This window comes from Homalodisca vitripennis, chromosome 4 (assembly GCF_021130785.1).
Source record: "Homalodisca vitripennis isolate AUS2020 chromosome 4, UT_GWSS_2.1, whole genome shotgun sequence".
In the NCBI taxonomy this organism is placed as follows: domain Eukaryota; kingdom Metazoa; phylum Arthropoda; class Insecta; order Hemiptera; family Cicadellidae; genus Homalodisca; species Homalodisca vitripennis.
Window position 1 is genome coordinate 148,451,558 of NC_060210.1, and position 15,289 is coordinate 148,466,846.

Genomic DNA, 15,289 nt, shown 5'->3' on the forward strand with positions numbered 1-15,289 from the left:
GTTGTCACTAGTTACAGTTAAACTGATTGGCTGATGGTGATGGATTGGTTTTTGGTTCTTAATATCTTGTTTGTACCTACCAAGGATTCAAAATGTTATAATCAAAAAACAACAATAATCAGAAATAATATACATTGGCATGTGTTAATAACATGTGACTGTATTGCATCTGATTCAGGATGGTGTATTCAGGATACTCTGTATGTGTAAACTGTTAGTTTTCTTTAACTTCCATTTAGAAAATCATTTTGTTGCTACAATGTATACAGTAACATTACATGTTTGCTTATAACACACATTTTATTGGCTATGTTTTTAGGAACCAGAATTGTTAAAAGTGGTCGGGATAAGGTACGAAGTAAGACCCCCTCATTTGTGTTGTCTTCGCCTTGCTGTGATGAAAAGAAATGGCCAACTCTCAGGGGAGTGCTTCACCATCAAGTATCACGACATTCCCGATGTTATTGATTTCTTTGTTCTACGACAAACATATGATAATGCTTTGGATAGAAAATGGGAGATAGGTATGTTAGTCTAATTTAGTGTTTTGCATTTAAAATACACAATACTACACTTTTATTTAAAAATACTGAGGACTGGGATGAGTATTCAATTTAATTTGTGTATTATGAAGTAAAGTAGTAAAGCACTTACTTCTGTTACTTCTTGTATTATAACAGTTTTAATAATAAGAACAAAAAAGATACACACAAAAAGATTCCATAAACTATATTAAAACCTGATTTCAGTATTCTATTAGTTTTGATAACATAATAAGGCTACTGTTCTATCTTTTACAGGTGACCGCTTTAGAAGTATGATAGATGACCACTGGTGGTGGGGACGCATTGATGGTAGACGATTTACAAACAGTACTTCAGAGTTTTTAAAATATCGCATCGTTTGGGATAATGGAGAAAGTGAATCTATGAGCCCATGGGATATGGAACCTGTGGAACCTTCAGGTAACTAAACTATCTTTTTTTACCTTATTAAAAACATGTAATAACCTGTTGTGATGGCAAACAGTTCTCTAATACTACCAATTTTTTACTGGTGTTCTTTGTGTCATCATTATAAATCTAAGAAGTCTATACTTTAAATATAAATAAAGTTAAAATCAGTGAAACCATAACTGAATTAAAGGAATGGTTTGAAGCAAATGGACTGAAAACTAAACCAAGAAAAAACTAAATTGGTAAAATTTGTTACTCCTCAATCAAGAAATTGTCATTTTAGTGATTTAGAATTTGAACATCAGAGATTTTCTATTAGTAGAAACTCAAAATTTTTGGAGCTAGAACTGGATTTGCATTTGAATTGGACTAAGTGCATTGAAAATATTTTAAGAAGGTTAAACTCAGCATGCTTTCAAATGCTTATTTTGAGACGTGCCATAGATTTAAAAACACGTTTAATCATATATTATGCTTATTTTTATTCAATCCTTCAGTACGGAATTGAGTTCTGGGGGTTTTCAACAGATATAGATAACATTTTTAAAATTCAGAAGAAATTTTTAAGAATAATGACATTTTCACCTTGGAAGGTTTCTTGTAAGCCTATCTTTAATGAAAATAAAATTTTAACTGTACCAAGCCTACTAATTTTCAAAACGTTATTAACAGTGAAGTCTAATTACGACAACCTTTTTAATAAAACCCATAAACACAGTCATAATACTAGGTATAAAACTAATTTTCAATATCCCAAACATCATCTGAAAGTGGTGGAAAAGACACCATCCTACATGGGGAAAAATTTTTTTCAATAAATTACCTTTAAGGTTTAAGGAATTAATATATTCAGGTGCATTTCAAGATAACATTAAGGAGTTGTTACTTGAAAAAACATATTATAATGTAAGTGAATTTTTAAATGACATTTTTTAAATTTTAAGCACTATATTACTATTTGTTAATGTTGATTTTTGTGTTTTTAAGTATGTTTACAACTGGGCATATTGCTTTCCTATGATAAGTGAATTAATACCCTGTTTTATTGTGTGTGTTTTATTGCTGTTTTACGTGTTTTAGTGTATTGTGTGTTAGGTTGTTTGGATTTAGTCAAACAAGAGTAGTGTAGGTTATATCTGACAATGTCATCTGTTTTATAGCTGTGCTATATTATCATGAAACGTTTGTGACAATAAAGATTTATTATTATTATTATAAACATAATTTATTTCAGTAAATTAATTTTCAGTTTTACATTGACTTTGTGTTATTCTCATATATTATACATTCATTATACTGTAACTTATTTGAACCTGCAGTTTCATTTGGAAACTATGACCTCCTTTTGATTGGCCTAGTGTCAGAATATAGTGAGAAATTGGAATTATTTGGTTTCATTTCAAATTAATCATTTGAAATAAGACATTTTATATTTGTTTAAAGTCAAATTACATTTTCCTGGTTGCTTTGTATGTTTTATATGATTTAGCCTTAACAAAGGGTGTTCCCAAAATATAAATGGTATTGATGATGCAAACAGCGGAGCCTGTAGAAGTGGGTGGATCAATTCCAGTGTCTGCCCAAGAGATAGCTGCCATCCTGTATCGACCCAGGGCGGACGAGTGGCCACTGGGAGACCGGGACGCTGCATGTGAGCGAATACTGATGGGTCTGGAGCAGGTCATGGAGCTTTCTGTAGCGGAGCCTTTCATCGCCCCTGTTGACCTCAACAGATACCCTTCTTATGCTACTGTCGTCGAGTATCCCATTGATCTATCTACAATCAAGGTAATGATATAGGTTTTACTTTTCGAAAAAATAATAATTATCAGACAACACAGTTAATATGAAAACATAAGAGGATTAAATATAAATTGTAACTTTCATTAAATGTTTGTAACCAACAATTAGCAACCATAGGTCAGAGACATCAATTAAAAAAATTTATTTATTACAATGGTTTCAGGAAATTTTGCAAGACAATAGCAACATAGCTATGTTTATTAAATTGTAAAATTATACCTTAAAAATGGTAATGGTGTTTCTGTATAGAAGCCAACAAACCAGCGCTCTTTTAATCTTTCAAATGTCATAACCATTAGAACAAATGTAAAGAATTATATAAAAACTTGTTGAAAAAATTTGGAAATTATTATAATAACAATAAAATATTTTTGTGGTCTGTGGGGTTAAAGTTTTCCATGTGGTTCAAATTAACATGTGTCATTTTAACCTTTGTTATTTATTTTAAAATATATTGTCAATGTTATTATTGGGATTGCTGTCTGTAAATAAACAGTCAGTTCTGTTTCGCCTTTGTACTGTTGAATAAATTTTTACTTTTCACTACCAGCTCAGGAAAGTGGTGATCTTAACGAGATTGAAGTGATTTACACGATAGGCGTGATAAAAGACAAGTGAAATTACTTCTACAACATAGTCAAATCAACACCATACAGAACACTGACACTTCTATGGTAAGATGGGTTGCAATGAAGATTCCACCCTCCTGGCCTGTCGATCCTGTTTATTGTTTGCGCAGATTGAGAACCAGTTTTCTCTGGCTGGTATCACCATAGAGTACATCAAATTTAATTATGTTGTGGGACATTTGAATGCCCAATACACAGCTTAGGTGGGAGACGTTCTAATTAAGCTACCAGCTATAAAATAGTTTGTGTGGATTTGTGGCTTCAGAAAATAATGTGCGGATTATGCGTAAAGTTTTGTAATGGCCCAGGAGTTTGTATTAAGGATGGATCGATTCCGATAATCGTTATCGCGGCTCATATCACTAGATTCCGACACCAACAGAATAGTTTAAAATATGTTTTGAAAGTCAGTATTATAGCTAGTAATGTAAAAAAGCCTTTAATGGAGAGGTATCGGCAGTGCACATATTCTCAGACGACAGCTGATTGAGGGAACACAAATTACTGATTGTTTGCACATGGTTTTGTTTTATTTCCTGTGTGAAAAAATGTTGATATATAAACAAATTTACTTTAGTTTAATGAATATTGTGGTTATAAAGTAATTTTATTTTCCATATTTATCTTTGTGCATCGTCGTGAGTCTTCTGTGCCTATTTGAGGACAACAACTGATCTGCAGTACGCAAATTACTGATTGCTAAAACGTGATTTTAGTGGTCTGATTTCTGCTGATTTATGGACATAAGGTGCTCGGCAGTAATTGTAAGATTATTTTAATTGTACATTGAGCTTTGTGTACTGTCTCGTACCGTAAGTTTGTTCACCTCAGACCTCTGACCTTCAATACTAGACTGTAGTCTGCCCCATGGTAGCGTTGTATTTGTAATTCTTTGTTCTATTTATTTTTCTGAATTGGATACATCTAAACATCACAGCAAGGAAAATTAACTATATGTGATATTATGTGGACACACAGATATAAACAAAGTAGCTTATATTGGTGGTTGCGTATTTGGATTTAAATTGGACTAGAAAATTGGAAACCTTTGACCGGAAAAAAAAAACAGTGAAAAATAGGGAATTTGAAAATAGGTTTTGATTGGCCACCCTGATTTGTCAATAGTACAGAATGAGTGCTTAATAAACTATCCCTCGAGCTTTATTTTGGTGTCTTTTTTGTTGGAGGTTCTTTTATCACTTTTGGGAAAACCTTAGGGCTCTGGAGTAAAAGACTTGCGACACAATTTTGTTAATATAATTTAATGGTTATAGAGGCAATGCAAGTTCCTCCACACAGTGTTTGATGACAATTGATTATTTCTCATCCAAAATAGCTGAGGGCTCTTGTTTTAAGATTAAAAATGGACTCTAATGGTTTCTTGGTTGTAGTGGGCCAGTTGGATGATTTGTTTGTTAGATTGTGCGAGTTCAATTTATTTTTAGATTTGATCTATTGTTATAAAATAAAGTATATGCTAATTTACTATAAGTTGGAGGTATCATTTTCCTTTAATTATAAGGTGTTAAAATAACAAATGGAACCAACATATTTTGTAAGAATAAATCAAATTAAAAATTTGTAATAATCTATTTATTCTGAATGTTTTTTTTTAGGCAAGGTTTGATAATCGTTTCTATCGGCGTATCACAGCAGCACAGTTTGATATAAGATATCTTGCAACAAACACAGAGAAATTTAATGAAGCACACAGTTATATTGTGAAGCAGGCTCGCATTGTTACGGATCTGTGTTTGAAAATAGTCAAGTAAGTGTAGATGTAGTAGTTAGATATAGTAACTGAAGGCAGATATTTCAGGGCAATAAGTTAACAAAATCATCTTTTAAGTATGTAAACAAGAAATAAAGGTTAGAATAAGAATAAGAATATGTTTTATTGTCGTTCAGGCTTACAAAAGCATTGACAGAGTTATTTATATTGAGCAGTATTGCCATGTCACTAACCTACTTAAATAAATAATATAAGGATATTTAAAGTTACAACAAATAAGTCAATAAATAAAAAACAGTTACAAAATGTATTACTTAATAAAGTCTTAACAACTTAATCTCTATGAAAACTAGAGATCAAAATAGCAATAGAAACAATATAAGTTATACATAGATAAACAAAAAATAATTTATTTATTAATAAAATTAGACAAACACTTATTATAAAACGTTAATAAATAATTAAGTACAGTTGCACAGTATAAAAATAAATTCTTAGTTTAAAAATTGATCACAGACATTAAAAAAATTCATTTAAAGAATAAAAGGGATTGTTGAGTAACCACTTATAAAATTTGTGTTTAAATATCTTCACTGAATTTTCATTTATAAGGTGAATAACCTTATTGTACACTTTAACAGACAATACAATGTGACTAGATAAAGATTTGCTTAGTCTGTGATACTCAATTACTGCCTTATTCTTGTTACGAGTATTGTGATCATGAATTTCATTTGTAAATTTTAACAAGTTATGATTTATGAGAGACTAGGAAAAGATACTTGGGAGCATATCTCCTCAGCCCCAAGGACATCAGAGAACAGGAGCCCTTAAATCTGATTGGTTTTTGCAAAAGCCTCGGTTTTTGAGGGCACAAATAAAAGTAAGGGAGGCGCAAAGGTCCTCTTAGGACTAAGTGCGGGGACAAAGTGTCCTCTTCCCTCAGAAGGGAAAAAAAAAAAAAAAAAAAAAACAAGTTATGATTCTTTAAAATGAAAGTAATCAAATCAATATATAAAAATTTATGATTGTTTGCACTTCTAATTGAGTGAACAAAGGTCTACAGTGAGCTTTTGTTTCTGATTTTGTTATTACTCTAATTGCTTTTTTTTGAAGAATTAAAATTTCATCGATCCTAGAACAGTTGCCAAATAAAATTAAACTATATCGAAAAACTGATTGAAAATAAGCATAATAAGCTGTTTTCAGATAGTGACTTGGTACACAACTTGTTAATTGTTTTAAAAGATATATAACTCTTGATAATTTTGAGGATATATAATCTATATGAGCCTGCCAACTTAACTTATTATCAATGTAGAGTCCTAAAAATTTAGTCCTGGAAACCCTATCCTTGTCAATATTATTGCTGTCCATAGTTCTTAACGTAAATAACATCTTTTGAGTTTTATTTTCATTGAGCAAAAATCCATTTGTTCTGAACCAAGAAGCAGCATCTGTTATAGTAGCTTGAGATAGTAAATTAAGTTCATTCACATTATTGGCAGTATTTAGGAATGTAGTGTCATCAGCATATAAAAATGATTTTGTGTTTAATGAGTTTGGCAAATCATTAATGCTAATTAAAAATAAGAGTGGTCCCAACACAGATCCCTGAGGTATTCCCCGTTCAACAAAAACATCCTTGGATGTTTCACCATTAACTGAAACTGACTGTAAACGGTTCTTAAGATAAGATTCAAAAAATTTTAGAGGTGTACCAGAAATACCATAATATTTCAACTTCAATAAACTTCATGATTTACACAATCAAAAGCCTTACTCAAGTCACAAAAAGTAACCTGAGCAAAGGCGTTATTTTTATGGTGATTGCTTTGGAAATCATTACAAAATATGTCACAAAGTTGTAGTATTTTGTAAAAATACTATATTTAATAAATTATATAATTAAATTACCAATATACTGTTTCAAAGTTAAAACATTGCACTTGTTAATAAACCTATTCCTAGGAATATTTAGGGTAATTTTCACTAAGAAAGACTTCTTATGAATTTAATGAAATTGTTTGATAAATTATAAATAAATGATTGCAGCCCTGAAGTAAAGCAATGAAGTATAATTTTTGTTATAGATCATTACACATTTAAATAGAGATTTGAGATTATTATGATATTAATAAAACATTGTAAACCAAATAGAATTTTATTCAATTTTTATTAATATTCATCACCAAAGTATCTCATTACAAATTGGCTGATGGTTTGTTGCTATAGAGAAACATGTACAGTGGATGTGTCAACGCTGTACCGCCAGTTGCTAGAGAACTATCGCTCGAGTGAGTCTGAGGACCAGAATGCTCCAGGCCCGTCTACGAGCCGCCATCGCCTCAAGGCTGCAGCTGCTCGATCTATGAGAGCTTCCCGCAGAGAAGCCTCGAGGCAGATGGGACCATTTGATTGGAAGCGGGAGTGTCGTGAGCTGTTCGAAATGTTGTGGGCTTGTAGAGATTCAGAACCTTTCAGGTAATCAACAAATACTGCAATACTATTAGAATTTTGGATTGCTTGAAATGGTTTGGAGTTGATAAGTAAAATGTATTAATCATTGTTGTGTAATACAATTACTTAAAATAAACCGGAATTTAAATTTTATCTATAAATTTAAAAAAATGACATTTAATCCTGCAACTGGCTTTAAGCGATTATCGACACATTAATCCTCCAAGTGATACTCATATTACTCTACAGTGATAGGCCTTTTTATGATGATGCGCAGTGTTTTTTGTTTTAATTCATAAAACATATCAAATATACCTGAAATATAACATATTATATATTAAAATGTTCACTATAATATGTACTAAATGGTAATGATACAGAAAAACTTACCAAGAAAATTTTTTCATTGTATTATTTACTAATGACCTTGAAAAACAAATTTTTCCAATAAAAATTATATTTTTGAGGCTGTTTTTCACAATTTCCATAGTAACATATTTGAAATTCATTATATACAAAAGATTCACAATTTAAGTTTGAACACAAAGATGTATAACACTTGTAGTTTATATTTACATGAAAATTGATTTTGAATATGTTTTTCACCAGCATAAACAAATCGAAAACTGCCAAAAAATGTACTTTTCATCAACAAGTTCCATATAATGTTTATTTGTATCTGCTTGAAAATATACGACATAGAGTATCAAGTAAAGGAACTCTTTCTAAACCGTTTAGTATAAAATATAGCTGAATTCCGATACTAGTTATTATTTTACGTCGTTTTTCACGAACGGCTCGGACCGAGCCGTTATCGATTGAGACCGGGTCCCTAACGGCTCGGTCTGAGCCGCTATCACTTGGAGGGTTAACTACATTTTCAAATGGCATCAAGCTATTTTGGACTCATTAACTGTGCTGTAATATGATCTCTCTTAGTAAGACTAATTTTACTTAGTTTAAACTAAAACATACGTAAATTTAAAGATAATTATCCTAGTTTTCATATTATACAGTAACATTCTACAGTTACGTTATATTTTTTATTAGATATTTTAGACATTCACATTTCCGATTGAGATTTGTACTTGTAATTTCTGAACACGCAAAAATTTCCTGTCGTGAGTTAACGTTGTACACGATCGTGAGTGATGTTATTGAAAAGCGTGTATTCTTGGGTTCCAGAAACATTGTTTGAATAGGCCGTAAGCAAATAAATGTTAATACAATATTTGTTTGAAAAGGTTATATTTTGTAAAATCCCAAAATGCCTAATGCGTAAAAATAGTTTCATTAAACTTTATGAAATAGTAAAAATCATATCAAAACAAAGAACTGGTCTAAGCAATAGTGTTGTTATTGAAGCCGATGAACTAGTATTTTATTTTTGTTCTGTTGCACAATCATCTAATAGATAATAATTACGAATCTTCTGGCTACTGTGATGATTTCTCGGTTCTTAACCCGGCGTCAGGCGCTTCAAATTCAAGACGTGAACGGGCGCTCACGGAGTTTTTCTCCAGGTGTCAAAATAATGCAGCTAAATGATCTATTACGTCTTTTATTTCAATTTTGAGATGCACTTATAAATATTTACTCTTATATGCAAATTTTAGGCTTTAAAATGTATGAAATAAAATTTACAACTTTATGTTATTTAACTATTGACGTTATTATTTATTCATCGATTATTCATAATCGTCTTAAATACACAAGTAAATTCAAAAGTAGTCAATAGGTAAAATGAAACTAAGTATTGAAACAAGTACATGATTAAAAACTTCAAAATAAATCCTAGTCTTAACCCTGGAACTGGCCATCATTTTTCCCAAAATGGCAGGCACTATTTGGTGATTTTGTAAGGGTTTTGCGTTTTAATCACTGCTCATCTATTTTTTAAGATACAAACATTTTAAAAGCATCAATATCTTTAGGAATAAATGTAGTTTCTTAAAAAAAATATTAAATATTGAATCATTTCAATTTATTTTAATTTTTTTACTCATTAACATAAAAATATTAGTAAAGAATAAATGTTTCTCAAATGTATAGCACCCTCTCAGGTAATATGAAATTTTTTAGAATAATTCTAAAATATACAAAAGTTTGCTTATATATCTGAATTACAAATTATAAAAAAATATTTAGGTAAAAGAAGTTTGTTGGTACTTTTGAATAATACATCTAAAAAACTACAAAATCTAAAAAAAAGTTTGTATCGCACTATTATGTATACCATTGTGATATTTTGGAATCTATTGGATGAACAAATATTTTTTCTAAGAGATAAATGTATGTAGAAGAGAAAAATATGATATTTATAGAAGTTTGCATTGTGTAAGATATTTTTATATGGCAACAAACTTTTTTTTTAATTTTTACAAAAGTCAAAATTGTGAAATAAATGCCTAATATTTTTAGCTAACAATTTTCTTGTCATCCAAAAATTATTTATATAGATAGTACATTTATTGAAGTTTACAAAAATGTACAACAATGTATTTTTATCTCTATTATTTTTTATTAAAGAAAATAAAACAAGCGATGGTCATAGAAATAAAACTCCAATACCTTCAGAAAAAGTAAAAAAGAATTACTGTCTAAAATACATGAATATGCTTTTATAATAAATACATTATGTTTAAATTAACACTCATTATGAAATAACTATAAATTGCCAACCAAATAATAAAACACTGAACCTGAAGCGTATAACATGCTTACTTTCAGTTTCACAAACATCCAACCTATTCACTAAAACTTAACCTAACCTCTACATTTTTCACTTCACTAATTAAAAAAAAAAAAAAAACACTAAACAAACTTTTATTTATACACACTAAATAACGAAAAGTCTAAAATATCCAAATAAATAGCAAGCAATACACTAATACCGGCAACGGCGTAATAACAACAGAGAAATCAACATGGCAACCAAGCGATGCGTTGTTCTTATCTACTGGCTGAGTCGGTGATTGTGCAACAGAACAAAAATAAAATACTAGTTCATAGTCTTCGTTGACGATACTGTTGCTTAGAGTAATTCGTCTTCTTTGTTTTGATATGATTTTCACTATTTCCAGACAACGATAAAGTAACAAATATAATAAAATTTAATGAAGCTATTTTCGACGCATTAGGCATTTTGGAATTTTACAAAACACACGCTTTTCAAACGCTTATTTTATAAACATTTATTTTCCTACTGGCTATTGAAAAGATGTTTCTGAAAGCCAAGAATACACTGTTTTCAATGATGTCTCTTACGATCGTGTAGAACGTAAACTCACGATAGGGAATTTTGACAAACACGCGGTAATTTTAGCGTGTTCGGAAATTACGCAAACAAATGGCAATCGGAAATGTGAACATCCAAATTTATAATTTTATAATGAAAGATTTAACGTAACTTTAGATCGTTTTATGATATAATATGAAACCTTGGATCTTTATCTTTAGATTTACGTATGTTTTACTTCAAACAAAGTAAAAATAGGCTTGCTGTGAGAGATCATATTACGACATAGTTAATGCGTCGAAAATAGCTTAGTGCCATTTTGAAACTGTAGTTAATGCGTCGATAATCGCTTAAAGCCAGTTGCAGGGTTAAAGAACGTGACGTATGTATATTTATTTATTTAATCATATATGTTCCAAGATATAACTACTACAAATTCTCTATGAAAAATATGAACAACATGTTATATTATAATTTATTGGAGTGTACAATTTGTAAGTTACAATAGTTTTATAAATAAAAATTATACAATTTATAACAGAAATAAATATACCTAAATCATGTCAAGCATTGAATAAAACAGTCTCATTGGCCAACGTCTGGTTATTCTTGCTGTACTGTAGCTTTCTTTGTAGTTATTCACTGTATCCACCCCTCCTTTACTTGAATTATAGAACAAAATAATTTCGGGTTTTCCAAAGGTTGGCGAATCATGGTTCAAGTCAACCGCATCGTCCTTGTGCATAGATGACAAGAGGATAACATCTTTGTTTCTCTTTGCCTTATAAGAGACAATTGTGCATTCCTTTCTAAATGCAAAGCTTGAGGATCCTACTGGTCGATGTTTTACATCAAGAAACACACTAGGAACTTCTCGTTTATTTTTTCTTAAAGTTCCAACTAGTGTCAACCGATGATCATTCAGCAATTCATAACATAGGGGAATAGACATGAAGAAATTGTCTGTTTTGATATTACGTCCTGTGCCAGATAGTGGTTCTGCAAGACGTATTACAACTTCTTTTCCGGAGTTGTCAACTTGATATGGACCTTCTGGTTGTTTTGCAGCATAAACTTCAAGATTGTATGTATAAAACGTTTTCGCACAAACTAAAGCGTAGATTTTTATCCCATATTTCGCAGGCTTGTTCATATAAATGCGAAATTGACATCGCCCCCGAAATGATTCTAACATTTCATCATTTGTAATGAATTCGCTTACTACAAAACTTTCTTGGTAGTTCACTATGAACTGGTCAAACAAATCTCTAATAGCAGCCAGGTTGTCTAGTTGTTCTCGGTCTTGTCGTGTCATAACATCATCAAAACACATCGCCCTAAGCAAAAACTTAAATCTTTTGATGGACATCATACATAGAAAAAATTCAATTCCAGTTCCATCTTGAGCCCAGAGGTCTTCTAGAATTCGATGAGAATTTCTCATTACGCCAGCCATATACACAATACCGATGGTAGCTTTTATTTCTTGAACAGTTGTTAGCTTTATATCTCTTTCTCTAATAAATTTATCTTTGTTCTTCTCAATCCAAATATTCGTGTTTTCTACTATTGAGTTTATAATTTCATCCGTAAATATTTTTTGCCACACTTGAATTGAGGTTTGGATATTTTTTGCAGATCTACTTACACAACCCATCTGCATTCTCAAAATATTTCTGTTGGGTGTACACACTTGTCTCTTAGGTTCTACATTCCATAACATATCACGTCCTTTACTGATGTAAGCAAGTTTTCCATTGATTCTAGGTAATATGTTATCATTCATACGTTTTGCCAAGGGCAATGCTTGTAGGTCATTGAAATCGTCATCATTTATTACGAAATTTTCAGTTGATGGAATTGTTTCTTCATCATATTGGAGTTCAATTTGTTCATCAATATCGGCATCACTGAGTTCTTCATCAGTAATACCCACATCCTCTTCATCACTGTTTGAAAATAATTCCCTAACAAATGCACCAGTTGGCCTGACACGGTCATGTTCTTCCTCTCTTTCCACACTATCTAACAATCGTGATATCCTAGAACGTTCAGTTGAGTCCATTTTCACAATTTATGTTTAATTTTTAAAATGTTTTAAATAGTTAATCACACTTCAAATAGAACACAATAAAAAAATAAATCATAAACAAAAACTAAAACACAAGATAAAAATCACAAGTACTTGAATGGGCGCTCACGGATATTTACTCCGGTAACTCATAACGTGAACGGGCGCACACAGAGAAAAACTCCAGTCCTTCACTAATTCTGGAACAATCCTGGTGCTAGTGACGCGATGTGGATGGGGGTTGTGCCAGTCTCTTCCAGAAAGGAGGCTCGTGAAGTAACACAAATAACAAGGTCGCAAACCACAGTATACTAGTTATTGACAACTAAATATATCAACCCGGAGGAAAACTCCGTGATGCGCCCGACGCCGGGTTAATACACCATTGTCAATACTAGTGTATTGTTTGCTATTTATTTGGATCTTTTAGACTTAACATTGTTTAGTGTATATAAATAAACGTTTTACAAATTAGTGGAGTGAAAAATTTAGAAGTTTTTGTGAGGTTTTAGTGAATTGATTGGAGTTTTGTGGATCTGTAAATTGGCCTTTGTTCGTATAGGTTCAATATTTTTATTTTGAGTAAATAATCTATCACAAATTTAACAATGAGTGTTAGTTTTAAAAGTAATGGCATTATGAATGTATTGGAAAGTGAATCAGAAGACAATGTTAGTTTTGTAGATGTGGATGAAGTCTTATCTAACTTGGATCAATCATTGCCTAATGAATTAATTGTGCCTGATCCTACTGATGGGGGAAAAAGGTAAAAATACATTGTTGTAAACTTATGTTTAAATTAGCTTTCTATAGGCCTATACATAATTTTTGGATGAAAGTAAAATTTTGATCTAAAAAACTGTTGACTTTTTTTCAACGTTTTTACTTTTGTAAAAATGTAAAAAACTTGTTGCCATAGAAAAATTTTATAGAGCATAAACTTATATATTTAATTTATAAGTAGATACACATATATATTTTATATATTTATATTATATATATATATATATATATATATATATATATATATATATATATATATATATATATATATATATATATACAGGGTGTACATAAAGTCCTGCACTGGTATAATATTTTCTAAACGATAACAGATAAATGAACAAGATTTGGTACATCAATACTAAACCTAAAAATCTACTTTTTGAAGGAACTATCAGTTTTCTGTAATATCATGGGGACGTCTTGCAAGGAGTCAGAAGGAAATCTTAAATAGGAGCATAGGTCAATATGCACATCATTTTAAAGGGCTTATCTAGCAGAGTTTAATGCCGCAAACCGCACTCAAAAAGATTGATCCAATACAAAATGGCGGCTGTTCAAAGGTTTTACTTGGTTACATTTCATTAGTAGCCATAACCCCGGTAAAGCAAAACTGCAACCAAACGAATACTGCAGATAAATACTACATTGTGATTGTCAGTTGTACAGAAGTGACATATTGATAACGGGGAAAACCTGATAACAGTAACAATTAGAAAGCTCTTATCTTTGGGTCGCAGTATGGACTTTCCAATTAGCCAGTCTATTCATAGTAGGCTATTCTAGTTTTCTTGTTTTAGTAGTGCTGTCCAACCTTTCTATCAGTGCACTTTAGTACAAAAGAGTTTGTCGTATTGCTTGTAGTTCTTCAACTACACTATGTCGCTTGACGAACGTGAACGTATAACACTTCTTATGATGGTTGGTTGGGGAAACAACAGACGATCACACAAGGAAGCATGCCATTTATTTCATGACTACTTTCACGAGAGGCAGCCAATTTCTAGAAAAACTGTAGGTAGAACTGTTCAACGCTTTATGGAAACAAGAAGTGTTTCCGATCGTCATAGGACAGGAAGGCCCGCTACTACGACAACTGAAGGCAACTCTTTAGATGTATTGCAGTCATTTATTGAGAATCCGCAAGAGTCCCTACGCTCAGCAACACAAACTCATGACATCTCTGTTACGTCTGTTAAAAAGATTCTGAAAGGGTCTAATTTTAAGCCTTATAAAGTTGATTTGGTGCACGAACTCAACGAAGATGATTTTGATCGACGTATAGAATTTTGTGAAACTATGATGGCCAAAATAGATTGCAACGAAATTGATGCAAACAATATTGTGTTTTCAGACGAGTGTTCATTTATGCTGAATGGAAGCGTAAACAGGCACAATTGCCGTTACTGGAGTAGCGAAAATCCTCACTGGATGCGGGAGGCACATACGCAGTATCCACTAAAGGTGAATGTCTGGCTTGGTGTGATAGGTACCCAGTTGGTAGGTCCTTTCTTTATTGAAGGAAATTTAAGTGCAATATCATACCAACGTTTGCTAGAAAATGAAATTACACCAGCACTTCGAAACATGTTTGGAGAACATTACTAGAATATCTGG

At 31.4% G+C, this 15,289-nt stretch overlaps 1 protein-coding gene across 2 annotated transcripts in view; it reads left to right on the forward strand.

The window, feature by feature from the left end:
- The window catches only part of LOC124360296 (PH-interacting protein), an 83,825-nt gene that overhangs the window by 43,967 nt on the left and 24,569 nt on the right, over positions 1-15,289 (forward strand). The window contains exons 19-23 of one of the 2 annotated variants that reach the window (XM_046813800.1): positions 320-524; positions 801-965; positions 2,497-2,744; positions 5,005-5,156; positions 7,356-7,604. In XM_046813800.1, coding sequence (XP_046669756.1) covers positions 320-524; positions 801-965; positions 2,497-2,744; positions 5,005-5,156; positions 7,356-7,604 — 1,019 coding nt within the window. The remainder of the gene's footprint in view (positions 1-319; positions 525-800; positions 966-2,496; positions 2,745-5,004; positions 5,157-7,355; positions 7,605-15,289) is intronic. The other variant, XM_046813801.1, reaches the window with a different exon arrangement.